At 46.8% G+C, this 26,860-nt stretch overlaps 1 protein-coding gene and 2 long non-coding RNA genes across 11 annotated transcripts in view; 1 reads left to right on the forward strand and 2 right to left on the reverse strand.

Moving 5' to 3' along the window:
* Positions 1 to 26,860, forward strand: part of Msi2 (musashi RNA binding protein 2) — a 371,373-nt gene that overhangs the window by 106,085 nt on the left and 238,428 nt on the right. For all 9 annotated transcript variants that reach the window (XM_034504709.2, XM_034504707.2, XM_034504708.2 and 6 more), the window contains one exon: positions 22,271 to 22,363. In XM_034504709.2, the coding sequence (XP_034360600.1) occupies positions 22,271 to 22,363 (93 nt within the window). The remainder of the gene's footprint in view (positions 1 to 22,270; positions 22,364 to 26,860) is intronic.
* Positions 11,775 to 14,200, reverse strand: LOC117710109 (uncharacterized). The gene is made up of 3 exons (XR_004607046.2): positions 14,144 to 14,200; positions 12,254 to 12,433; positions 11,775 to 12,075 (listed from the first exon to the last, which is right to left on the reverse strand). It is a non-coding gene; the product is annotated as an uncharacterized LOC117710109 (long non-coding RNA).
* Positions 17,313 to 26,286, reverse strand: LOC143442710 (uncharacterized). The gene is made up of 3 exons (XR_013111112.1): positions 26,104 to 26,286; positions 24,154 to 24,340; positions 17,313 to 18,013 (listed from the first exon to the last, which is right to left on the reverse strand). It is a non-coding gene; the product is annotated as an uncharacterized LOC143442710 (long non-coding RNA).

Raw genomic sequence — 26,860 nt, forward strand, 5'->3', positions numbered from 1 at the left:
GAGTGTTTGCCACTGGGTGCCTAGTATGTGGTGTCTTGCAACATGGCGTTCAAGTTTGACTGGGTTAATGTATCCTTGCTGGGCCAGGAGCGTTATTTGCAAACCTCCAACACAAATTAAAGACAGGGCTTATGGGAGGAGGAGGAGGAAGAGAAAAGTAGATAGAGGGTCAAACTTTCGGAGCTGATGGCTGTGTGTGTCACACTTAAGTCCTTGGCTGCAGGTGACTAGCATCCTTCCAGACTTGTTCTGTTCAGGTAGTTCAGTAGGAGGCTGTCTGAAGCATCTCATTGTGGTCACAGGGGTGTCCAACCTGTGGCCTCAGGTGTTGTGGCTACAGGTAGTCCAGGATAATTATGAGTGGCACCCAGCACCAAACCATAAACTTACTTCACAAGTAGAATTTTTTTTTCTCTTGGAGGGTTAAGGTTAACTCATTTGCAAGGTTCTCAAGCGTGAACTTTGCAGGTGACAATGTCATTGTGAAAAGGTCGGACAAACCTGGCTATATAGCGAGAACTGGAGAGAAAGCCTTGGAAGTCTACTGTTGCCTCCGGAACAGTCTGCCTTTCTAGTCCTGCGGGTGCAGCTCTGCTGCCAGATTGTCTCTGAGCATATTGAAATAGTGACACAATACAGGATTGGGTGGGTTCCAGATGACTCGGACTTCCCAGTGGTTGTGGAGGCCAGGGGTTCAAAGGGTGGGGAGCAGAGCCATTAACCAGGCAGAGCTTCTTGGATTAGTTGAAGATGAGGAAAACATGGTGAGGAAACATTATCACATAGGAATTCAGTACTGACTTAGAAGGTGAGTTGAAGGCATGCCCGGTGTCCCGGGATTTTTTTTTTTTAATTCTGTTTTCCAATTTTATTTTATTTTTAGTCAACTTGAGACAAGCTAGAGTCACCTGGGAAGAGAACTTGGTTGAGGAAAATGCCTCTGTCATATTGCCTTTAGTCAAGTCTGTAGTGCACTTTCTTGACTAAGAATTGCTATTCGAGGGTACAGTCCACCATGGGTGGTGCCACTCCTAGCCACAGGAGGTCTTGGTTTTGCAATAAGAAAGATAATTGAGCAAACCAACAAGCAGGTCCTCCATGGCTTCCATGTCAGTTCCTTCCTTCAGGTTACTGCCTTGACTTCTGTCCACAAGGGATTATGAACTGTAAAGCTAAAATAAATTGTCCCCTGCCCCACAGTGCTTTTGGTCATGGTGTTTTATAACAGCAAGAGAAGATACCCAGCAAGAATCAGGGCACCCAGGACCCTCAGAATGGATGTTGTTGGGGGATTCTAAGACGCAGTGTCATGGTAGGAACGGGAAGGGATGTGGGGTAAACAGAAGATAAGGCTAGAAATGGGGAACTTAGCTCCCAGTTCCCCTCTTCTTCTTATGTGTGTGGCCCTGCACCTGGAAGACTCCTATCTCCATAGCAAACACTTACAGGGGTCTCTTTGCTGATTGTGGCGTCTCTGACTACCCAGGAGCAGCTGCGTGAGTCAGTCTGTCCTGTCTATGCACTTGAGCTCACCTGCTTACTTTAATTACATGATACTTGGGTTCCCTCTTCTTCCCTTGAGAGGATTTCTCTCTTTAGGTGATCAGCTATCGATGCCAGCATGGGATTAGAGTTACTTCTGTCTGTCTTCCCCTCCAGCCCTGTTAGGGGTTGGTTGAGTTGGAAAAATCATGTGTTGGGGCAAGTGCTGGATGAGGTGCTTAGCAGGTTCATGAAACTGATCGGTGATGATGTCTTTGCAGTTTTGCAAAGCATTCACACAATCTGATTGGATCTGTGGTGCGAAACTACAATATGCCCTGAGAATGCTATCCCATTTCATAGATGAGGAAATTAAGGCTCCCAGAGGTCAAGTGTCTTGCTCAGGTCGGAGTAACGAGAACATCTTGGTTAAGCCAAGCTGTGAGTTCAGTCTGGGCCTGATCCAGTTCATTGCTCCCCATCCGGGCCAAGCCTGACTACTTTAATTTGCTTTTTACTAAGGATTTATTATTGATTCATTCAGCTCAGTAAATATGAAACCCATGTGGTAGCATCTTTCACAACACTGTACCATATGATACACTACAACACAATCCTGTAAAATACCACACAGTATGCACACTGCACACACAGGACACCACACAAACACAAAATGATACACAACACCACACAGTACTCCAAAACACCACACACCACACCACTGTATCCAATACACCACAATATATGTTACAACACATCCTACACAAAACCATACAATACGAAGTACCACACACCACGACACCACACACCACACAATACCACAAGACAGTACACCATAATATAAAGAACGAATGCTACAAAATACAACCACCATGCACCATGCCACCCAATACCACAGCACACCACACAACCTAACAGCACACACAGAGTAAGACACCACACAGCACACACAATATACCCCCACACCACATATACCACACATAGTACTATATACCGCCATGCCACGCCACGCCACGCCACGCCAGAGACTTGGTCTAGCTACCATCACTCAGATCCTCTCTGCCCACAGAGAGTCCCTGAGAAGGACAGGCACAGGATTCAGAACAGGCATGTGAGACCTTACCCTCTCCTGACCTACTTCTAAAGCTGGTGTCACTGGTGATTTTTTTTTTTTTTTTTTTTTTGAGGTTAGGGTTTTCAGTTCTCCTTGGACGTTTGATTCAGTGGTATTTTTTTCCCCAACCCCCTCAAGGAGCTTTCTGGTCCAAGCAAACAGCTGGCACAACTGGAAATAGTATTTTGATCTTTTGGAAAATGGGTCATTCCAACTGCTTTCCATATTGATGCTTTGTGCCTTGGCGTGGTGGTAGTTGACTGTATTTGAATGCTAGCCCACTCTGCCTCACCCCCTGGACCCAGGGGACAGAAGGCCATCTTTACTCAAGAGTACCTTTCTTAGGGTAGAAGAGGAAAGGAACAAACCAAGCTTGAACTCAGGTAGTCTGATAATCTTTAATTCTGATTTGGATCAGAGCAGTCAATTCTCCATAGTATTTTATTAGAGCTACTTCTGCCTGATTATATCACTATTTTGCATTGCTTCACAGTGGCTGGCTTCTTAGATGGACCCTACTATTGGTTGGGGAAAGGGCAGAAACTCTGAAGTCGGGCCAGGTCAGTGGACATAGGTCCTGGGAATGTTTGTGGAAAGCTCTCTGTGCATCGAGCTGTGTGCCTGGCATATATGTCTGTGTGCCTAGCTGGGGGCCACAAGGACTTTATTACATGTATTTGACAATAAATGCATTTCTGTGGGTTCAGAAAACAGCACGCCTTCATTTATTGTTCTTTACCAGTGACACGAGTGGAACATGTCCCTCCAGTGTCATGGAGGAGAGTAAAAGCTTCACCAAGCTTTTCACTCCTCATCCTACCTTGAGGATGGAGACATTCTGGGAATCTGTCTTAATTACTATATTTCTTGCTTTGTTTTCCAAGGTTAGGGATGCTGGCATGTCAGGCTTTGAGTATGGGTATTGGGAGAGAAGGTTCCAGAGTAAAGCAGTCTCTCATGAGGACTGGCTGCATCCTTCTTGTATCCTTAAGTGAGTGGTTGGGCTAACTTGTGTGCTGGGCATCACCATGGTGAACTACTGACTTGTCTATCCCTATGATTTGGTAGTCCTCCCATTGAGTCAGCCACAGATATGGGCCCCGTCATGGGATTTGCCTGTCTACAGATGCTCTCCAGGCCCATGAGAAGCGGTCACTCCAGCCACTCGTCCAGTGTGTCGTGACTGAGTTGAGCATCTTTATTCTCGCTTTATCCTGCTGCTCCTGGCTTCTGGGTTCCCATGTATTATAAGCCATGTACAGAGCACGCTCCCTGTCTGTGCCGTTGAATCTGCTTTCTCCAAACCCTTCAGTTCCTCAAAGTTCTGTTTTCTCCCCCGTACACCCTGGGCCCATCTGGAGGGGTATACGGTCGGTCTCCCTTGGAACTTAACAGAAGGGCGTCTTTATTCAATTTGACTGCTGTTATTATGTGGTGAAACATTCAATAAAAGTCGTGATTTATGAGACGTGTGGCTACAGTTGGCTTTGGCTTCTTCCACCCCCGTTAATCCTTCTCTTTCTTTCTTTTCTTTTCTTTTTTCTTTTCTTTTTTCTTTTTTTTTTTTTTTTTGCTTTTTAATATATCAGTGAGAGCAAACCCAGGCCTGATAATTTCTTGGCACATCCTGTGTTCAGTTAAGAATGTCAGCTGTCAGCCTGTCAGGAAGTTATTTCTCGAATTGGTTTTTTTTTTTTTTACCCCTTGCCACAGTCCATAAACAAGCAGAGACCCTGCTCAGTCCTGTAGGCAGGTGATAAGGGGCCGTGGGACGCTATGGGGGAAGGAGTGTGGCCCCTCACCCTGCGATACCCCTCAGTGCATCTCACAGTCAGTTCAGGATTGCTGAGTGGGAAGGGACAGGCAGGGGCCTCTTGGGGTTTCCAGAGTTTTCTTTGTTCGTGAATTCAGTGCTTCCCTTATCCTTTTTTTTTTCTTTCTTTTTCTGCCTAGCAGGTTTAGAAATCCCTCTTTTGTTTTCCCTTTTCTTTTCTTAAAGTATGTGCCTGTTGGATAAAAGGTTCTTGAAGTAGAGGGCCTGTATACTGAGTCTTGGCTGCTCACGAAAGACTAATTGAAGGGAGCAGGTTCTTATGCAAGCACGGTGGAGAGGGGGATGGCGAGGATGAGCCCCAGTAAATGCCAAATTGACTCTTTACCCGACTCCCCATCTACTGGTCCTATTAGCTGTTTGCTGAAAGGCATCCAAAGTTCTGTGGAGCCACCGACAATGGCATTAACCAAGTTGTGCCCTGCATCTTAAGCGCCTGGTTAGGGCCCTGATACAGCAGTGGCTGGAAGCAGTCCATGCTGGGCCCAAAGAGTGTGCATAAAGAAGCTTTCAACCCGAGATGGGTGGCCAGGAAGGACTGGGAAGGCAGGGCTGTGGAACATGAGCGAAGCGTGTGGCCCTTGCTTCAAAGCTCTTTGATTTGGCTGGGAGCCGTGCTCCCCAAAGGCATTGGAACATAGAAGACTCTCCTCTTCCTGCTTTCCTAGGTAAGGGTGATTGGGAACAGGCTGAGAAGCCCAGAAATGCCCACAGGCACCCTGAGTCTATTCAGAGTGGGTTTCCAGACTCCTCTTGAGTGAACCACTTTGGGGAGGGGGGAAGATAGTTCTCAAGTCCCTACAACACTAAGTGAATACAGGTTTTGTCTTCTGGTTATTGACATCTTAGAAGGCAGAGGGTTCTGCATTTGTGAGGGCCCTTGGTCCTTTGAATTCACACACGTCCTATGCCAAGTAAGGGGCTGCCTCGTTGTATCTCTGCAGCCTGCCATCGCCATGAGCATCTGTCTTCTACTCGTTTCTGTTCGTATCAGCGTTTATCAAGCCCTCGTCTATCAACTGAGAGAAATTGCCTCTCTGGCAGCTTCTCTGCTTCCCTCTAGGCTCATGTGTGCCCAGGAATATAAAGTAATCCTTTACCTAACATCTTGGCTGCATGGAGGCTTTTCCCATGTGGGCAGTAGTTCTTCATGTCTTCTGTGACTGCCTCCCACTTTCTCCTCCTAGACAGGACTTTACTCTATAACCTGGACTGGCCTTGCCTCTGCCTCTGCCTCTGCCTCCCAATGTGCTGGGATTGATAGCTATGTGCCACCACACCAGTCTCTTGATAGCCATTTTTAAATTTTAATTTATTTTTATTTCACGTGCATTGGTGTTTTGCCAAACTCCCCATCTACTGGTCTTATTAGCTGTCTGCTGAAATGTATCCAAGGCTCTCTGGGGCCACCTACAATGGTATTAACCAAGTTGTGCCCTACATGTTAAGTGTTTGGTGTGAGGATGTCTGATCCCCTGGAACTGGAGTTATAGACAGTTGTGAGCTGCCATGTGGGTGCCGGGAATAGAACCCAGGTCCTCTGGAAGAGCAGCCACTGCTCTTAACCACTGAGCCATCTCTCCAGCTCTTGATGGCCTTTTTAAAACCTCCAACCTTGAAGATATTTCTTACAAATCTCTCTCCTTGCCTCCCAAGCAGCAACAACCCTTAGTCCCCATAGTTCTCAGCTGCCTTTCTCAGAACTAGCTAGTAATATGCCCTTTCCTGGTCTTCTGTGTTCTTGTCCAGGATGTCCCCTTGGCAAGTTGCCTGTTGAGAGCTCTTTTGTAGAAAGGAAACTTTATTCCCAATGCAGGACTGAACATTCAAATGGGGTTATCACAGGTGAAAAATGGAAACGGTGCTGGATTTTAATCTAAGGTTGAGTTTCAGTCACCCCAAGTGGCCAGTGATTATCCATCACTTAAAGATACAAGCCTTGAGTGTCTTTACCCTTTCAGAAGCCCTGGCATGGGGCTCTGCCCACCAGAAATGCCTGGCAGAGACACTGTACTGCTGAATGAGGCAGAAACCTTAGGTATAGAGTTAGATTCGTGAAGCTTGTATATTCTTTGCCCATTTTCCATAGAAACTTGATTTTTAAGTGAATGGGTTATATACTTGAGGACCGCCGATGATTTGGAAATACAGAGATGAATAAGACATGGTTTCTGCCTTTAAGGAACTTAAATCTAACGGCACTGATAGGAAGGACCACCTGTCTGGATCCGTTTGCATCCTAGGCAGATGCAGAGAAGCTTGGTCTAGAGAAGAGGAGGATGCATTGGGATGTTCATTCATTAGGCAAGTGTTACCTCATGTCAGTTACAGCCCAGGTTCTGGAAATGCATCTTCAAGTAAAAGAAGACCGATGCTTTCTTGAGCTTGGATGACCAGTGAAAAAGTAAATCTTAGTCTTTTAGAAGATGAGAAGTTGTCGGGAGGTGTGGGGAATACCTGAACAGGGCAGTCAAGGAAAGTCTAGTGGTGAAGGTAACAAGGGTGAGATTATTTGGGCTCCAAGGTCTTGGCTAGTTGTGATAGGAGACATGAGATTGCCAATGAAGACCTGAGGGGGGCTCACTTGTGATCGGCTCAGTATCACATGTCTGTCTTCCTGCTTTAAGGTGTTGGCTCTGACTGTAGGACAGTAGGCCCGATTAGTCTCTTCTTTTCATAAAGATTCATTCCAGGTGGCTGCTCCTAGACTCTCAATGACTAAGGGACCATGAGAGGCTGAGCAAGACCTCCTGCCATGAAAAGAAAAATGTCTGATCATGGAGGTTCCTCTGCTTTGTTTCCAGGTCTTTTTGGAGCAGACCATCTTCTCCTGGTTCTCAGAGGTTCACACGTTCATTTGCCCTGGGTCTGCTGGGGACAGGAAGTGATTTTTTTGTGGGGGGGTTTAGGCTTGAAAGTAGCAGAGAAAGATAGTGAACGATAAGATTGTGGTCCAGGGGAGGATAGCTGTATTTCCAATAAGTGTGAGGGCTGAACGGGAAATGAGCCACAGATGCCACTTGGAGAACAGCTGCATGCGATGATCAGAGGTGTCCTGGGTTTCAAGAATGCGGATTCTGCATAGGAAGACAAGGAGGGCCTCTGTGAAGGGCAAGACAAGGCTCTTAAAATAGGCTGCAGATCTGCCTGGGTTCAGGCAGCTGCTTGGAACTTAATGACCGATGAGCCTTTGCCCGCAGGATGGAGTCCAGTCTCCTTGGTTACAGTCTACAAGACTCCAGTGATGTCACCCTTGCTTGCGTCTCTGTCCTTATCTCTCAACAGATGTTCTTTTCCACTTGATTTCCTCTGTCACTTTGTCAGGCTTAGAATGACTGAAGCGAGTTGATGATATTTAGTGCTTAACCTAACTCATTTTCTGGAAAAACTTCTGTTCAGCCTTCAGAACCCTAGTCTGGCGTCTCTTTCCTCTCTGAAACTTTCCATGCCTCGGACCCAGCACATTCCCTTTCCCTCCATTTCTTTTGCATCTGGGGGAATCTCCCAGAGCAAGAGACTCAGACTTTTTAGTTTGGGATTCCAGGGCCTGGTAGTGGAATGATGCTCATCATTAATTAGTATTGAGGACTTATCAACAGATGACATAGGTGATCGGAATTTGCCAATATATCTGTGAATACTATTGATTTCTTATCGGACGTCACCAGCAGGCTTTGTACATACCAGAATGCCTCATCACATAGTCAAGTAGTAGGAAAGGGAAGGGTTTGTGTGACTCAGTGTACCCGGACCTGTCCATCACAGTGCTTTCTGCTTGCATCTCTGTGGCTATTACACAGAACGCTGGCCAGCTGTTTTTCTTAGGAACAAAGGCTTTTATATCCTGAGAGCTCGTGCCCAGCTTCACAATAAGGAGTGCATGGATTACCCAAGAACAAGAGAGGAGACGAATATGGTGTCCAGGGACTTGGAATCATCTGCAGATTGCTTTTCTTTTTATACTCCCAGTACAGGGGTGAGCAAAGCAGATAAAAACACCTAATTCTGTTCTGGGGTAAATTGACCACTGTCTCGTCTGTGGAGGCATCATTTCTGGGTGATGTATTTAACTGAGTCCCTATTTCAACACATTCGCTGAGTGAGAGAGAGAGAGAGAGAGAGAGAGAGAGAGAGAGTGTGTGTGTGTGTGTGTGTGTGCGCGCGTGTATGTAAAATGAAATGAATTAGTGGTGCATTGTGAATGAGGTTTAACTGGATGGACCGCTTTTTCTTCTCAGATGAAAGGGATTTGATTTTGCAAAGCTGTTGCTGAGTGCAAGGTGGGTTTGGCTACCATTCCAAGGGTTGAAGATAACTCTATCAAGAGACCACAGCCATGGCCCATGGGTGGCAGTGACTTTAGCTGCTTTCCCCTCTAAGTGTAAGCCCTTCCTGTCAGAAATGCTCCTCAGAGCAAGCTGCTAGGCACGGTACCATGGATCATGTGACCACCTTTATAGCCCTCTACAGTGAGCCCACAATGAGTTCCCTGAACATTGGCTAACAGGTATGGCTCCCCCATTGCCTCTTAACCTCAGTAAACAGACAGCTAGACCAGTTAGTGGGAGGCACACAAGGCTTCTCTATCTGGTTTGCCTAGTGCAAGTGTTCTTCCAACAAAGCAGACCTAATGGCTATAAAACATCAGTGGTGGGGCGCATTTAGCCACGTTCCTGGCTAGCCCCGTGCTGTTTGATTGGTAATATTTTTGCTCAGAATGTTGCTTCTTTTCCTCTCTCCATTTACCCACTGGAAAAATCAAGTTTTCTTTTTATGTGAGAGTTTATAGAAGTATGTCCCTGGCACGAGCAGAACACGGATGTATTCGGATATTGGTGTAGCAGAGAAATATTACCTTTGAGGCACAGACAGCTTTATCTCTCCCACTGAATGACCTTCCTAATGGGGAACAATTTGTTCCTCTTCGGAAGGTCAGGAGCTGTGGAGGTGAAAGCTGATAAAACCATTGCCTCTCACAGGCTGTGTCTATGGTCTTCATACTGAGGTGTCTTTGACTCTCCCAAATGTTTGCCAAAGGCTTTTGCCATAGCGGGCCCATTTCAGGATGCTGTGTATGGAAGGCTGAAGAAGTCTGTGTAACTGGTTGCTTAGTTTATGGAGTGAGTTTCCTGGCTTTGCAGGTGCTTTTTATTCTGTTTGGTGCAGATACAGGCAGGGAAGGTTTGACCCTCATTCCCTGGCAAGCAGGCAGAGGTAAGGAAGGAAGGAAAAAGAGGTAAGGAGTGGAAGCATGAGAAGGAATTCGTGTCTGCCGTTCAAACTCCAGTCCTGTTTTAAACATTATTTTATACCTGCCAACTTTTTTTTTAAAGGAGCGTGCACTTGCATTTACGCACACACAATTTTTTGTTATTTTGTCTGGGGTGGTCTAGAACTCTCCACGTTCTTTTTTTCAGCCTCTTGAGCACAAGGATTCTAGCTTGCTGATGTTTCTGGTGCCTTCCCACCTGATGCCTTAACACTTGATTTTGAACTCATTTTGTACAGAAGAAAGTGGAGCTCGGCGATTTGCCGAGGTCACTTCACAAATCCGTGGTGGAAGTTCTTGCTGTTTCTGGTCCTCCTGCTTGGCCTGCTCAGGGTCCTGGGTGTCTGTTCCTGCCCTCCCTCCAGTCTCCAAATCAGCTCTTATCAGAGTTAACAGTCCTCTTGGATTTAGAAAAACCACCTTGCATCTTTTTAGTTTCTTGGTTTTTTTTGTTTTGCTTTGTTTTGTTTTGTTTTTTTGAGACAGGGTTTCTCTGTGTGGCCCTGGCTGTCCTGGAACTCACTCTGTAGACCAGGCTGGCCTAGAACTCACAAAGATCTGCCTGCCTCTGTCTCCCAAGTGCTGGGATTAAAGGCGTGCACCACCACTGCCCCACCTTGCATCTTTTTTGAAGGGTGAAATGAGAGAGAGAGAGAGAGAGAGAGAGAGAGAGAGAGAGAGAGAGAGAACAAAGAAAATTGTCTAACTGCAAACACTTCTTTGGGTTCCCCCTCTCCCTCCTACTTGTGGAAGGGGGAACCACACCAGCACTTCCTATGGGGACAAGAGAGGTTGATTTCCCACCTCCCCCAAGACAGTTTAAATTTATGACTTAGCAGAAGGTCGGATATTTCAAAGACCACTGAGCCAAGGGTGCAATGTGCTTATCTCTCTTTATGTAACCCTGGCCTCACCTTCCCTCCTGCTCTAGGATGTTTCTAGAACAGGCTAGCAGCAGAGGCAGGAAGAGGTCTTAGGGTGGGGAAGCTGACCCTCTATCGAATGTTGGTTAGTAGTCTTAGTATCCAGGTATCTGCTTCCTGATTCATTCCCTTTCCTTTTGTCCAGACCTTGCTAGCGTCTCAATGACTCAGCCTATCTCCCCACTTGGAATAGGTGTGTTTATCTCCTAACAACAAGACTGAAGAGCCCTCCCCTGTTTAAGCCCCATGGAGGTTCTGCTTCTCTGGCATGGCCTGCAAGAGCCTTCCTATCTTACCTGCCTCATTAGACTCTGCGCTCTTTCAGACTAGCAGCCACCAGCAACTCATGCCTGCCACTGAGGATATCTGACGTCTGCCTTGGAGGCTCCTTTCTCCTAGGTATTCCTGACTGACCTTCATACTTCAGGCCATGCTCAACCCTGTGTTCCTAAGCCCATTCCTTGGCTGTGAGCATCTCATCCCCTTTGCATCCGCCAAGCCTAAGACAGAGCTTGGTCCTTCGAACACACTTGACAGAGAAGACTTGCCACCAGAGATGATCTTGCCCATTTTTTTTTTTTTAAATTTAACCTTCTTGTCTGTGTTCTCACTCTGCTGGCATCAGTACACATCTCTGGAGAGTATTGCATGGGCTGGCTACTTTCACACGTCTTCTGTGGTTTTTGCAGCAGTTCCCAGAGATATTGTCTCTACCTACACAAGCCCACTTGAAACTGCACAGCTAGGTAAGAGGCTGCCCTGGGACAATGGCCTCCTGATGGATGGCTTCTGCTCATCTGTTCATCTTTTCCCCTTTGTGTCCTGTTAGGGCCATGGTAGAAAAGAGCCTAGCTGTCCATTGTCCATCCCACCTCCCCTTTCCTCCCCAAGGACGCTTCAAGTAGCCTTTTGCAAGTCCTGGCTGCACATTCTAGCCTTTTGGGAAAGTATAAAGAACTCTTGGGGATGGGGCTGGGCATGGTCCTCTGGAGCTAAGGTGGCAGTCAGGGCCAAGCATCTGCAGGACAGGATCACCAGTGCACCACTCTCTCAGTGGATTAGGTAAAGCAGGACTCATCAGCAGCTGATTGCCACTACATCTAAAATATGGTAATGACGGTAATCAGGGCTAAGGGCTAAGGGTTAAGGCCGCCATTTGTTCTTTTCATGAAATCAACTGGAGGGCTTGGGGGATGGGGTGCAGGGGCTTTAGAACCTGCCAAGCAGCAAAGTTTTTATTCTGTCCTCCAGGGGAGCAGGCCAGGTTGTTGTTCTTATAGATGACTCTCAGATCTGGAATTCCTCACTTGGGCTGTCTTTCCCAGGCCCAGCGGCATCTACTGAAGCATGGCTTGTTGTAGCTGTGTATCCGAGGGTCTGCAATTCTTGCAGTGGAAGTGCTGTGACTTTTCCCAGCACAGCATCTCAGCCCATTGTTGGTGTTTCCTAAAGGTCGCTGTGGAGGACAAGGAGACCCACCACAGAGCTGGTCAAAGGGGCAGGCATGCACTTTTGATTGTGAGGCGGTTTGTAACTTAATTTCCATGTGGGAAACCACCTACCACCCTGGTGGTGTCTACATAGTGTTTGGGAGAAGAGTTATTGGGAGACAGAAAGGGATTCTCTGAACTTACCATGGCTGTGTTCGTACATCCTGATATCTGTGTATGGTCCAGCTTCCAGCAAGGAGAGCTTCTGACATTGTTCAGTTTGGACACTAGAATAGACACTGGGAGGCCAGAGCAGAGAGGAGATGGGGGAGATCTCAGGGAGGCTGTTTATCTATTGCAGGCTCTGTCAGGAGGTGGTTTTTCCTTAACATTATTGTTAGAGGAAGCAAAAAAAAGTCAATTAATCAACCATCAATCAATTTTTCTCTCTGCCCTTCCCCCATGTGTTTATATGCTCAGTTGTAATTTCACAGTACCGGGTAGTCTGAATTTGTGGTTTTTTGTTTTTGTTTTGTTTTGTTTTCTTGAGAAAGGGTTTCTCTGTATAGCCCTGGCTGTCCTGGAACTCACTCTAGACCAGGCTGGCCTCGAACTCAGAAATCCGCCTGCCTCTGCCTCCCAGGTGCTGGGATTAAAGGCATGTGCCACCACTGCTCAGCTCAATTTGTGTTATTTAGGCTAGGATCTTAAACCCATTTGATAGAAGGGAAAGTGAAGTTCAGAGCTGTTAGGGAACTTCATTCATTCTTGTATATACATACTATACAGAGGTGTGCTAGAAAGGCAAGCATTCGGAAACTGACTGATAGTTTAAACTTGTTCTTATGGTCATAGAATCACTCTCTGTCTATGGTACCACACTGGGCATCTTTAGAAGGATTTCTCTTTGGGTGGGCGCAGAGGGCTCCATGAGCACAGGCCCTAGGAAGGGTTTATAGCAGTCCGCCATCTTGTCTGGCTTCTCTTCTTCCACTCTTCCCAGTGGCTTATGAAGAACTGCCTTTGGCTGCCTGGCTGGGGCTCTGGAGGTGCCCCTTGTGTGTAGGCAGGTGCAGCTTCCTTGCTGGTTCACCACAGTAAAGGGTGTAGCCCTTGTCTGATGTAGTCTAATGCTGCAGCTCCAAAGAGGCTGGGCTTTAATTACAGAAAATTAATGTCATTGGTGGAACACAGGAGGAAGTTTAGGTGCCTTCCTCACAGTGAGTCCGACTCGTGGAACAGTATTGGGGGGTATATGGGGTGGGGGAAATTCCCAAGGATGGAGCAGCTGTCTGTGGGTACTGAGCAGCTTGGATGCCTGTGGCAGGGATGAGGACCAGCCAGCCACCTTGCTCAGCATCCGCTGATGTGTGGATCACGCTCCTTAATTTCCTGTGCTTCTCCAAAGCAATACTCATCTCCCTGCCTTTTCTGTTACGGCCCCCAGCCCAGTCTGATTCAACGCCGCTGTCTAGGATATTACTCTCTGATATGATCTGTGGACAGGTCACCCCTGCAGCTGCAGCTTTCTCCTGGGGGAGAGTGGGTAAGAGGAAGTAGTATTTTTTAAATGAGTCTGGGTGGGAGCTTTGCAGAGGGTTTCTGGGAATGAGGGTGGGGTGTGTGAACGAAGCCCCAGGAAAGCATCCTGCTCATTGCATTCTGAGATCACTTCCTCTTGTTACTGAGCTACTGTTGTTTTAATCAGAGGTACTGCTGTAACCTGACTGTGTTATATAATTGTGTGTAAATTATATTCCAGCCCCATATAGATGAAGGCTATTTTTCCCCCTTCCAATTTTAAAGCTATTTAGAGGGAATGCCAAATTGTAGCTTGAACCCTAGCTCTCTCTGGCGGGTCTTTCTAGACAGGGAGGGAGAGAGAGCATAGAAACATTGGTGGTTGTTTTTTAATTAGTTCCCCCCTGAAGTTAAATTAATTTCTGAAATAGGCAACATAAAATGTTGTTACTTACACTTTTCCCTCTGGGTGCTTAACTGTGGGTGTGACTCGAGGCACGTGGAACTAAATGAGGACAAAACAGACGGGAGCACACAGAGAGCACTTCCCTGGGTGCTTGGGTTGATACTAACCTGTTTACATTCAGGGTCTCGGTGATCCCTCAGGCTTCTATTTGGACAGTTGTACTGAGATAGAATTCAAATACCATGCAAATTGAATGTTGAGACAAACCACTCAGCAGTTTAAAGTATATTCACAGATAAATGCACCTACCCACCACGCACCTCCACACTCAACTTCATATCATTTTCAGAGTGAAATCCCATACTCTTTTTGACCACCACTGACTCCCCTCCCCCAGTCTGCCTTATGCCCCTATCAAGTCCCCTATTACAGACGCTCATTCACGGAGCCTCACGTATGTGGTTCGTGACGATGACTGTCTTTTACTTAGCATGAGGATCTCAAGACTCTTGTGGGCCGCCCCGTCAGTGCTCAGTTTTTCTTCCTGCTAAATGGTATTCTGTCACCTGGACATTCTGTTCACCCATGCATTGGCCAACATCTGGGCCTTTGCTTTTGGGCCTCCACCAATATGTGTATGAAAGTTTCTGGTTAGAAGAGTGCTTTAGACTCTTGAGTATGGACCTAAGATTGGCGTTGCTGGGAACGTTAGCCAGCCTGTTCCGCAAGACAGCAAAACCAGCAGAAACTACCTTGTCATTTTTGCATCTTAAGGTTTAAAATTAGAAGGGCCAAAAGTCAGACGTGTCTCTTATGGTACCTGCAGGGGGGGGGGGGGGGAAATAAGGCAAAATGAAGGAGCAGAGACTTCTGTGAATGGTGGGGAGGGGCTCTGACTCCCCATTGGCCCTGGTGCCTAATGTCCTCATCTGGGAAGAGAGGCTGAGACCTGTTGTTGGACTGTATGAGGCCTTTCTAAGGTTCCTTGTGGGAAGGGCAGGGACCAGACCAGGCCCACAGAGAGCTCTGTGCTTGGAAAGGGACACCCCGAAAAGGCTTCCTTTTGAGCACAGTAACCTTTCTCGGGTGTGGTAGCAGTCCACCCAGTTGCAGACTCTGGCCCTTCTTTCTCACATGCCTTCTTTATCCTGTGCCTTCTCCGGGAATTGACCTCCCTACTCAGAGCCTGGGTTGCCTTCCCTGGGTTCTGCCCTCCCTGTACCACCCTCCCATCAGGCATCTTTGAGAGATGCTATCTGTGAGTTTACCCTGCTTTCCTTTGGAGATAGTATCCAGCTTTCCTTTAGGTGGTCACACAAATGGGAGTCTTGGTGGAAAGCTTCCCGGCAGACTGGTTCTGTTATTACCCAGAAAATATGAGGATGAGACAGGAGTACCCCAAACCTTTTCTCAGTGGACCTTTGTCTTAGGGCATACATAGGTGTGTGTCTGTATCTCTCTCTCTCTCTCTCTCTCTCTCTCTCTGTCTCTCTCTCTCTCTCTCTCTCTCTCTCTCTCTCTCTCTGTGTGTGTGTGTGTGTGTGTGTGTGTGTGTGTGTGTGTGTGTGTGTGTAAACAGACCACGTATAGGTGGTTTAAACAACAGAAATTCATTCTCTCACAGTATAGAAGTTTGATCTTTGGGGCTGGAGAAATGGCTCAGCGGTTAAGGGGGTTGCCTGTTATTCTAGAGGACCCAGGTTCAAATCCTAGCATCCACATGGCAATTCACAACTGTCTGTAACTCCAGTTACAAGGGGATCTGACAACCTCACCCAGACATACATGCAAGCAAAACACCAATGCATATTAAATGTAAAAATTTTTAAAAATCATTAAAAAGGGAAGTCTGATCTTTGGGTGGCATCCCAGAGATGTCTCTCTCCATGCTTCTGGCACCTTCTAGCATGATTCTTACCTTTCCCCATCTTCACACAGCCAGCTGTTTCCCCTGTATCCTCTTTATATTAAGGGTAGCAATCACTGGACTTTGAACCTACTCACATCCAAGACTTTAGCACTGTAGTAGCCTTATGATTACAATTGGAAATGCCTTCTTTCTGAGTAAGGTCATGCTCTGAGGCCCTGGGTGGACGTGAATTTTGGAGGGACCCTATTTGTCCACCAGTCTGTTTTCTGCCCAGACCCTAGAAATACTGGTGGTGGTGGTGATGGCAAGAGTAGTATTTTGGTGTGATGAAAGTAAAGAAAGGTGGAATAACTCTGGGGAGGTGGGAATGGTAGTAACGGATGACCTCCAGTCCCAGCACTCATGAGGCAGAGGCAGATCGATCTCTTGAGTCAGCCAGGTCTACATAAGTGAGTTCCGGGCCAGCCAAGTTTACATAGTAAGACACCGTCTTAAACCACTACCACCCATCTATACTCCAACAAAACTGGAATGGGAACAGCCTGTCCCTTGGAGGAACACCTTGGGCAATGGGCCTAGGGGCCGGAGTATTGGTGTTAGGGGTGTCCCATGTCCTCTGTTCACATGTTGTTAGCATAAAGCCTGAGTCAAAGTCTCAAATGTAGAGAGAACTCTGCTGTGGACTCCATGTGCAGAGAAAAATGTACTCCGTCCTTGACTTTGGACTCAGTGAAGGCTACGTTCCCCTTTATCACTTGGGCTAATGGATAGAGAGTCTGTCTGTGCCCCTTTGAAGGAGTCCTTCTTAGTACATACCTTGCCTTTGAGTTGAAGATGATTCTTTTTCAGGGGCTGGAATTTTCTATATACGTGATGGGGATGATGGGCTGGATCCCATACCATGCTAGCATTCAAACTATCCCAAGCTTCTCTATCATGGGGTTCCCCAGGGTGAGAGGACATGGGAGAGAGGCTTTTGGTGGTGCAAATAGTTCATATTTTCTACCCAGGGGACTTTTGAACTCTTTTCCAGAATATATAATAGCAAGAGAGTTGTTTTTAATTCTCAGGGCCTGAACCTGCTGAGGGGCATCCAGAGCTGCTTCCTGCCTTCTCATGTGCTTGGTTTAAGATGTATTTGGACTTTTTGTTTTGTCTTGCTTTTACTTTTGTGGTCACTAGTATTTTTGGGCCAATACTATTAGAGCTAGCTCCCCCCTTCTTGTCTTCTTAAATGTTCTTTCCCCTAATGTTCCGTCACACACGTAACACACTATTTGATTTATCTCTCTTCGCAGAAACATAAGCAGTAGTCATGCACGATAACTAATGCCTGTGGTCTCCACAGTTGGGAAGACTGAGGCAGGAGAATTGCCACAAGTTCAAGCCTGCAGAATAAGACCCACAGGGAGGCCCTCACTCTGAGTGATTATTTCAAGTGGAAGCACATTGTTTTAAAAGAGAATTTTAATACTTATCAAAAATCAAGAACAAAATCCACCCTAACCCAGCACACCAGTTCTCTAGCTTGAGGCAGGAAGGTGGGGCGTCTGTGCAGCTGTAGTTAGCAGCTGGCTCCGGCCACGTGTAAACAGCAATTTTCGGGACTGGCATGCATGCTGGGGCTTTTGTAGCGCCAAGAGGTTTGTGGAGAGCTTTGGTGTTTAGTTAAATTATGGGTCTAGATGCAAAACTTCACAGCGGGGCCTTGAGAGCCTGACCATGTCCTGCTTTCCTGTGTGCACACAAGCACGTCAAGCGTGCACGTGCGTACACACACACACACACACACACAGAGAGAGAGAGAGAGAGAGAGAGAGAGAGAGAGACATACACAGACATACACAGACACACAACTACACGCATCTTCCCAGAGGGACACCCTAAACCTTGTATTCCTTGTTGTCCTGGCGGGTATAAGGCTCTTGAATAGGTCCTTAGAGTCTCCCATAGCGTAAAGCACTTCAATATAAAAGTTCTCTGCAGTCCTCCACCGAAACCCCCAACTGAAGGAAGTCTAAGATTAACTACCTGGAGATTTGGGTCCTTAAGTTCTCAGTGGCTTTTCCATCTCAGTGCACGGTGGGAGCCAACTGCAGCCCCTGATCATCTTGCTGTGCAGTCACCAGTGTTCAAGACCCCCGTGTGGAGACTGCTGATGTCCAGGCTGCAGGAAGATGACACAGGTCATTCATTCACTGGTGGAAAAGATTTCTCATTACTCAGATGAGGATAGAGCCAGAGACCAATGCATACCACTGCATTCCTGTTCACCTTTCCCAAGGTCAGAAGAAGGTTCAAGTGGGGCAGGCTATTGGATCGTTCCGAGGAAATAGAAGCCAAGACTTACGGATAACCCACACCAGCATGCTTTATTACATGGGAGCACACACATGTAATACAAACCTACACACAGACATTACATGCATGGTGCTTATGTGAATGTGAAGACTCTGTTTAATTCCTCGGGGATCCGGAGCACAATATCCCAGCCCTCTCTGTTTTCTGTCCTCTTCAGTAGCCATGGAAATGGAAGGGAAAGAGAGCAAAGACTATGATTGCAGGTCCTCTGCTTCCCTGGTCCCTCACCAGAATGCAAATCACAGAGCAGTCTACAGTCCATTTGGTGGTAATGGTATCAAGATTCCCAGAGCAGATCACTCCAGAGAGAGAGAGAGAGAGAGAGATAGAGAGAGAGAGAGAGAGAGAGAGAGAGAGAGAGAGAGAGAGAGAGAGAGAGAGAAAGAGAGAGAAAGAGAGAGAGAGAGAGACCTTGCTTATCTAGGCCGGATCCTACAGAGGATGTTTTAGTAACTCAGATGTTTTGGTGCATTGTCCGGGGCCTGGATTTTCTCATCCTTTCCAAAAGGGAAGGGTTTTAAAGGCTTTTGGGGGAGACTGTAGATTTATAGCTGCTTGCCTGTCTCCGTGTTTAGGGCTCTGTCTTGGCATGCTCAGCTGCCTGGCAACAGTGGGAGGGGTATGAAGAGATCTTCCCACTTAACCGGTTGCTGAGCTCCAGTGGTTTGGATGAAGGCGGGGTGGTCGTTTTTTTCTTCTCTGGGTTTCCAAGAATGTTTGGAATCTAGGTAGGGCCTCAGCCCTATGTCGCCTTTCTCTAAGCAGTGAGGAGGCCACAGGGTTTCTGCCATGGACGGTGCCATGAGAGGTACTTTGAGGCTTCCACTAGGATATGTCTGAGGTTATCTTAACATTTCTTTACAGACACCTAATTACTTGGTTGGAGTTTACAAAAAGAAAAGAGAAAGGGGGAAGAGAGGAACCCCAAATTAGACCATAGGATCATCAGATTTCACACAGAGATGCTAAAAAGTGCTTTTGAAATCACTGAGATTTAGGATGGGATGGTAGGAGTTGACTCTTTAAAAGGAGCTATTTGTTTGGCATGTTTTTCAGCTGTACATTTCTTTTTTAAGTGTAAAGGATGAATTTACTAATTGACTCTGGGTTCAGTTACAGTGACCGCTTAGCTATCATCTTCAGCCTGCCCTGCTAGACTCTTTGGCATATGGTATTTAACCTGGGCCTCATGGGAGCTTGTGTGCTAAGCTAATTATTATATCTCCATTTTATAGTGGATTGGATTCCACGTTTCCTAGAGTGTACGCTCCCATGCCTAGCACTTAATGGGTCTGTTGAGTGAATACATTAGCAGAGTTAGGTTAGTAGAATTTGACTATCAGTAAGTATAGGAAGAGATTGAAATCCGAAGAGGACCCATATTAGTCAGCTTTGTTCATTGTTATGACTGAATGCAACTTGAGGGGGCGGGCATTTCCTATTGGCTTGAGGTTTCCGTTCAGTTTAGTGGAGAGACTGGCTTATAGCATGGTGACTTACAAGCACGGTAGGGAGTGTGGATGAGCATGAGAATAAACAAATGTGCCTGGTTTGTTACCTTTTTGCTTTTCCTGCTTTTATTTCATTGGGCCCTTGGTCTTTGGCATGGTGCTGCCTGTACCCAGGGCAGGTCTTTCCCCCTTAGTCGCAGCTTAGTACCTGTCAGTGGGTCAGTTGGTGCTAGAAGTGACCTCAGCGGCATGCTTTAGTGATGTTTTCCTTAGCTCTCTCAGTCCAATAAAGTTCACAGTCAAGATTCACCATTGCAGAACATTGATAGAGTTTGACTCTTGGGGAGATCTTGATGTATCAGGAGGAGCTCGGGAATGGGTGAGACAGGAGATGAATGTCAGGAGCAAGAAGAGGTCACAGCCAACTAACTCATCGAGCCCTGCATGCGGGTACTGTGTGGATACTGGCAGGATCTTTTCACATGCTATGTCCTCTCATCTTTAGTCACTGGAGAAGAGAAAACCAGTAAGCCACAGTTTTAGATGAGTATTGTTCCTATGTAGCAGGAGGAAGCAGTTGGCAGGATGCGGCCATTAGGACAGCGTCCACTTGAAACCGTGCAGAAAGCCCATTGTGTGCTCTAGTTTGGGACCAGCCATTGGCCACGTGGCTTATGTGCCCACCGGCAGCTTCCTGTTAAAAGCTGGAGCTTCCTGACATCTGGATGCCTCTTTCTGACTCAGGCAACCCAGTCTTGGACTCACGAGGGTTGGGTGGCAGGTGGGACTTTGTGGGCCACCTTGTAGAGTGGAAGAGAGAGAGGGAGTCCCATCTGGAGTCACAAGTGAGACACAGAAGCTGGATTTCTAGTGTCTTTTCAGTTCCAGCATGTCAGCAGTGTGCCCTGATTGTACAGTGTGACCCCGGGTGATTTGTTGTAGATGATTTTGGTTTCGTTCATTCATTCATCAAATATTTTAAGAGACCTGGTAGAGACAGCTATCCAGGAAGGTGTGGCACCTGACTGGTATTCTGCATCCAGCTATAATAAATAACATAGATTACTTTTTAATTTAATTTAATTTAATTTAATTTAATTTAATTTAATTTTTGTTTTATAATTTTAAGTCAAACTGATAATACTTGGTGCCCACTAGATTTTCCTACTTTTTGTTAGTTTTTCTATTATTTTATTTACTTTTTTTTGAGACAGTATCTTGCTATGCAGTCCTGATATAGTCTAAAACTCTGTCCTCCTCCAGCTTCCGGAGTGTCATGCTCAGACTTGTATACCAACATATCTGCCCTTTAGTTTTAAATTTTGACAACAAACCCCTACTAACACATATTCCAAACTCAAGTTTCCTCCTTGATTGTTTATTCGTCTTACAGGACTTGGTCTTTGCCCTAAGTAGTTTATATGATGTGGCTTTCTTCTTTCTTTCCCGTGGGGCTGATAGGAGTCTAGAATGTGGGCCTTATTGGCACTCATTGAACTCCAGTGTTAGCTTCTGTTTGCCCAGCCCCTTTGGTGTTGTAGAGATCCTGCAGAATCAGAGCTTGAATATTCAAAGAAGAAAGTGGTTTTAGTGTGAATCATGGCCCAGTGTGTGTATGAGCGGTGTCAGGTGACTTCAGAGGAGGTGAGATTGACATCAGGCTGGCTAGGACAGCAGATGGATATTTTGGAGTTAGAAGAAGGTCATGGAAACTTGGAAGATTGTTGCAACTTGCCATGGAAAGATCTGGGAGTGGAGAGGCATTCCAGGCAGAAAGACCCGTGAGAAAAAAAAGGTGTGGAAACCTGGGGATTCCTGGGGCGGCCATAGGATTGATCAAGGTGAGCTGCAGGCAGTCCAGAGGGCAGAGCTTGCAGGGTGGTCCCTAAGTGCAGGGTCAGCACCTGTCTTAGCTACAGGCATAGACCAGCATGAGAACAGCTGAGCAGAGAAAGTCCACACCTCCTTTGATTGTGTGTGCAATTTTTTTTTTAAAGTACTGGGGATTGAGCCAGGGCCTTGAGCATTTGAAGCAGGAGCTATCCATAGTTCTTATGTATTCTGTTAAAAGCCAGTTTATTAGTTTTTTGAGAACCCCATGCAACATGCTTTGATCATGTGCATACCCTCTCCCACAACTCTTGCCAACTCCACCCTCTTTTCTGCCCATCCAACTTTTTTTTTTTTTTTTTTTTTTAAACTCCATCAAGAGCAATTTCTGTTGCCCACATCTTTGTGGGCATGTGATCTTAATTGTCAAGGTTCTGGCTACTTTGTGTTTTTCCATCTAGCTGTGTTTTGTTTGTGTCTCTTAGATTTTAAAATAGCCTGCTTTGGGATTTTTCTCCATATGCTAATGAAGCCATGTTTTGTGGCCACAGAGGTCCTGGAGGCCCCTGTGCTGTCAAGAAGTTCCAGTCTACTCTGGCAGGCTGAATGCTTAAGATATGCAGAGTGGCTGACTCCAGCATCCTTAACTATCCAATGGTCTGGTCCATGAGGCCAGCACAGTTTGCAAACTGCCTTCCTAGAAGACTGTAGAGCAACGCTTGTTGAGGCCGTGCTTCTGATAACCCAGTTAACCCGTGCCTTCCTTTTGGCATCTCTTACAGATGGTCACAAGAACAAAGAAGATATTCGTAGGAGGATTGTCTGCGAACACAGTAGTGGAAGATGTAAAGCAGTATTTTGAGCAGTTTGGCAAGGTGAGTGCTGCACATAGCCGAAGCTTCTAGAACCGGGGTCTTGAACCTCCCCATCAGTGAAACTCCAGGAGCCGCAATGAAAGAGTCCAGCTTATGGTTGGCATGGTGCCTTGTGTGCCTGCAGGAGCACACAGAGTGGCCTTTCAGTACTGTTTCGCTGTCATTTGCCAGCCACATGGGGCCAGGACTGGGGAAGGATGTGGGGCTGTGACTCACAGGGCACAGCCGCCCACAGAAGCTGTGAGAGGTAAAGGCCTGTGGGCCCGTGCTGGGATTCCTTCTTTCTTGTCTTTCTGGAAAATGACATTCAGAAGTGAGGGCCCCTGGGGCCCTTGGCAGCAGAATAGTCCCCTGTTAAGTACCCAAGGAGACTTGGGTAAGATGTTGGCTGTACCCATCATTCTTCTGACCTGAGTACTGAGGAGATGGTAGCAAAATGATGCCCTGAGGTCTGTTGTCAGGGCTAGGAGCCCTCGATCAGGAACCGGAGGGTGAGAAGGTGCGGGGGATAGATATAGACAAAGAGGATGAGCATGAGAGTGGGCGGCGGTTTTGTCAGCTGCTTTCTAGTTGGTGAAAGAGAGGCAGTAGCCATCTCTTCAGATGTCATGCTGCCCTGTGTTGGCCTTTGTGTGGTCTCCTTTCTCCAGCTTCCACAGAAGCCATAGATCTAAAGCAGGCTGGCAGGTGAGTGGCTGAGCTGGCTCTCCACTTCCTGCTTCTTTTGAGTAATTGTAGGTGTTGTCATGGGAGCCCACGCATGGGATCCGCTCCTTCCATCATAGGTCTGTGTCTTCCCTGTTGAAGGGCTGACATGGTAGAGCTCTGTGGCACCCTGGGAAGACACAGCGCCCACTCTCTCTTATTCTTTACTCCCACGATGGCTGTCCTGTTTGCCGTAGGCCAGGACAAGGGCACTGCCACCCACTAGTTGGCCTGAAGGCTCTGTGTTTTGTTTGCTCACCCAGGGCAGCGGACAGCCATGACTTAATCACTGTTTGTGTGTCTTCATGAGCCACTGCCTGAGACGAGGGCCATGACCTTTATTTAGCTTTGAATTGAAGATCTCCCCCGCTCCCCTCTCTCTTGTATTAATCAATTTCAGCATGGATGGGAGACCATGCAACAAGGAGAAACCAGCCTCTTCCAGTTCAGCTATGCTTTTGATATGGCATAGAATTGCCCACCCAGGAAGGTTTTGAAAGCAGCCCTCCTCACAGTCCTCCTGGCCTTCCTTTCCATCTGGGGGCTGATTCATTCTGGCCGGCTCACAGGGAAAGCTCGGTGCTGATGCCCACCAACCGCCAGAGTTATAGGGTTGTTCTTTCTGAGAGCGATTTATGGCACTAGGGGGAAGTAACCATCACTGCTCCCTGCCCTTCCAGGGAGAGGGATTGGAAATAATTAAATGAGACAAATCCTTCTTGCACCATACTCTGGAGGGTAGGCCCTCTTCGATGTCTTTCCGCCTTCAAATTGAGTCCAGGGGTAGTGTTTGCAAATATGAGGTGGGATTTCTTTTTCGAGCCATAACCTGCCTTGGAATCTCATGGGCCCATTTGCAGATGTCAGAGAGGTTGCCGCTGCCTAGATGAGTTGTTAGTGTATTCCAGACAGGCTTATACTTGCTTCAGACAGAGCATCTCTGCACATTTCAACCTCGCTTGCTTGCTCATTTGCTTGCTTCTCAGATCCCCCTTCCTTCCTTCCCTCCGTCCTTCCCTCCCCCTCCCTTCCTCCCCCTCCCTCCTTTCCTCCCTTCCTTCTTGTTGTTTCTCATGAGCACTTACAGTTGTGACCCAGAGTGTCAGCAGTGGGGAAGCTCTGCAAGCTTTTGCCATGCCCGTGGCTGCTTCCAGTGCCATCTCGAGAACAGTTATCCCTTTGTCTCAGCAGCAGTCGTGGACCATCTTCCCCAACATGGCACTTACTGGGTCGGATGCTGTCCAGTTAATTGTGCAGTAATATCTGTGGATTCTGACAGGATACATAAACTTACAGAGTGTGTTATTAAAGGACTAAGGAGGCTTTTGAATGTATCAAACTGGTAACACTCTCTGTTCACCAGCTAGCAGCTCATTTCGTGCATATGCTTGAATATTATCTGGGCTTGCATTTGGAAGAGCTGATTTGTCATTTGCTGGAGTCTGGTGTAGCCCCCTGCACAGGGTTCACTGCCTGTCCGGATTCTGGTATTGTTCATTTGAATCCAGAATGATTGAACTAGGGAGAGTGTCCTGGTAGGCCTTGGGGGCCATGAGTAAAACCAGCCACTGCGAAGGACGGAATGGACAGATGGAAAAACTAACGTTACTTTTGTTAGAGTATATTCTGGTGGGTGGGGGTGAGGGTGGGCTGTGGAGGTGTATACTAATAGATCATCTTACAACGTGCACGCACACACATATGTGTGAGGTCATTTGGGGCTGTCTTGAAGCTAGTGGCCAATTAGTGTAAGTTTATTACCTAATGAGTAATAACTGTCAAGTGCCAGGTTGGGCCATTTACTTATTTAACATTTTTTCTTGTTTAACTTTTCTCTGGGAGATGGTAGCATCTCTTTCTGAGGAACCTGTGCACAGACTTGTGAAGGCTGGTAAATTGTTCTGCAATCCATATGGTCTCTATTGTAGCTTCTGCTATTGTAGGGTGAAAACAACTGCAGCCAGTATATAAACAGATGGCTGTGCTTGTGTTCCAATAAAACTTTATAAAAACAAACCGAGAGCCAGATTTGGCCTGTGAGCTGTCTCACTGACCTCTGAACTGAGTTATTTCCAAGGCTGGTCTTTAAGCCGAGAAAGTCCTGTAGAGAGTGTTTAAATAGAAGTAGATAGATTATAACCTGAGGTATTTATAGACTAACAAAAGAATACATTGCTCACAGTAGCGAGCGTGGTATGTAGTAAGCAAAACAGTTTTCACCACATTACAGTTTATTTCTGGGATTCGTGATGCAGGGATAGTGCGTCTTGATTGGAGACTGCATTCTTTATTTGGACAAGGGTACTATTTATAAGCTGGAATCGTCGTCCTATGAGTAAGACCCAGAAAAACTGAGTAAGTTACTTTCAGTCTTCCTGTTTCAAGTGAGGTCTGAATGATCAAAACTCGTGATGTTCAAACTTTCATCTTGAGATGGTTTTACTGTGTGTTGATGTTTCTGATTTACAGTTACATGTGCTCTGTGCTGAGCTTTTTAGTGCATTTTAAAATGTGCTTTCAAGAATGTCAAGTTAGACGCATGGCATCTCCACGATGGATGTGGGTGATGGGAAACAAGTTGTCCAAGCTCACACAGCCTGGGCTGGGTAGAGCCAGGGTGGGCCCTTGTGGCAGGAGCTAGGCTCTATGTACTCTTGATAAAACCCTGTCTGCTGCTTTGGCAGTCAGCAGATTCTTATGCACAGGGAGCACAGCTTATTCATTTGTCAAAAACCGCTCATCTCCAGTAATTTATTTAACTGCCTTGGTTTTTTGGTGGACATTATCTGTGTTCGTGATTTCGTACATACAGGAATGATGTATAGAGACCATTCCAAAAGCTGGCAGATGACTGATGCTCTGATATGCCGGAGCAGAACCACTCCAAAGAGCCCATCTCTTAACAAAGTACCCCGGGCTGGAGAAGCCCTCCTCACACATGGGTTTCCTCCTCTCCCTCCTCCTCCTGTTTCTCCCTCCTCTATTTCTTCCTTCCCTCCCCACTCCCCTCCTTCAAGTTCCAGTCTCTTACTTACATCCATGCTAGGTATTTGATCAAAGAGGACTTGAAGCCAGTGGCCCCCTCTGCCTTGCTCTGGATGGAGCAGAAAGTTTCACACTTCCCAGCTGCTCCCGAGGTGCCAGGGCAGCTCCAGTGTCCAGCTCTGCTCACCTCGGCTGGCTCGCTAGGTGATGCTGACTTTACAGTCCTCCAGTGAGAGCCATGGAGGCCTCCAATTATACTTCACATGGAGAGCTGTGTAATTAGTTTGGAAGACTTATGCTTAGTCATTGGTTTATCCTAATCGGCTTTGGCTTTGCCCAACAACAAAGTGAGCTCATTTTGCTGAGCTGAACCGACTCTGCACCCTTTGTCTTGCTGTCCATTGTCTCTTTCCCTTTCATTCTGTCTTACTGCCAACGTTCTGTTTCATTAGGCCTACAAGTCATTTCCAATCCAGTGGGCTGCTACAATCCAGCCTTTATCACCCGCTGCCCTGGTTCCCACGTCCCTTCTGGGCCTAGTCTGTGGTTTGATATGAGGGCCTTAACCCCTTCGTGGGCCAGCTGGTCGTTGTGATGGTGAGGAGCTGAGACAACAAGAAAGGCGGATAGCATCTTGGAAGTTATCAGGGAAGGGAGCTTTCTGGGAAGAAGTGGGGGGTTCTTAGCACCCTCTGCAGGAGCTGGGCTGTGTGAGGGACTGAGAAAGTTAGCTAAGGCTCCAAAGAGTGGTGTTCGAAAACTTCATATGAAAAACAGTTGGAAACCGGAACGAACTGGCTTTTTCAC

Source organism: Arvicanthis niloticus, chromosome 6 (assembly GCF_011762505.2).
Source record: "Arvicanthis niloticus isolate mArvNil1 chromosome 6, mArvNil1.pat.X, whole genome shotgun sequence".
NCBI classification, from domain to species: Eukaryota; Metazoa; Chordata; class Mammalia; order Rodentia; family Muridae; genus Arvicanthis; species Arvicanthis niloticus.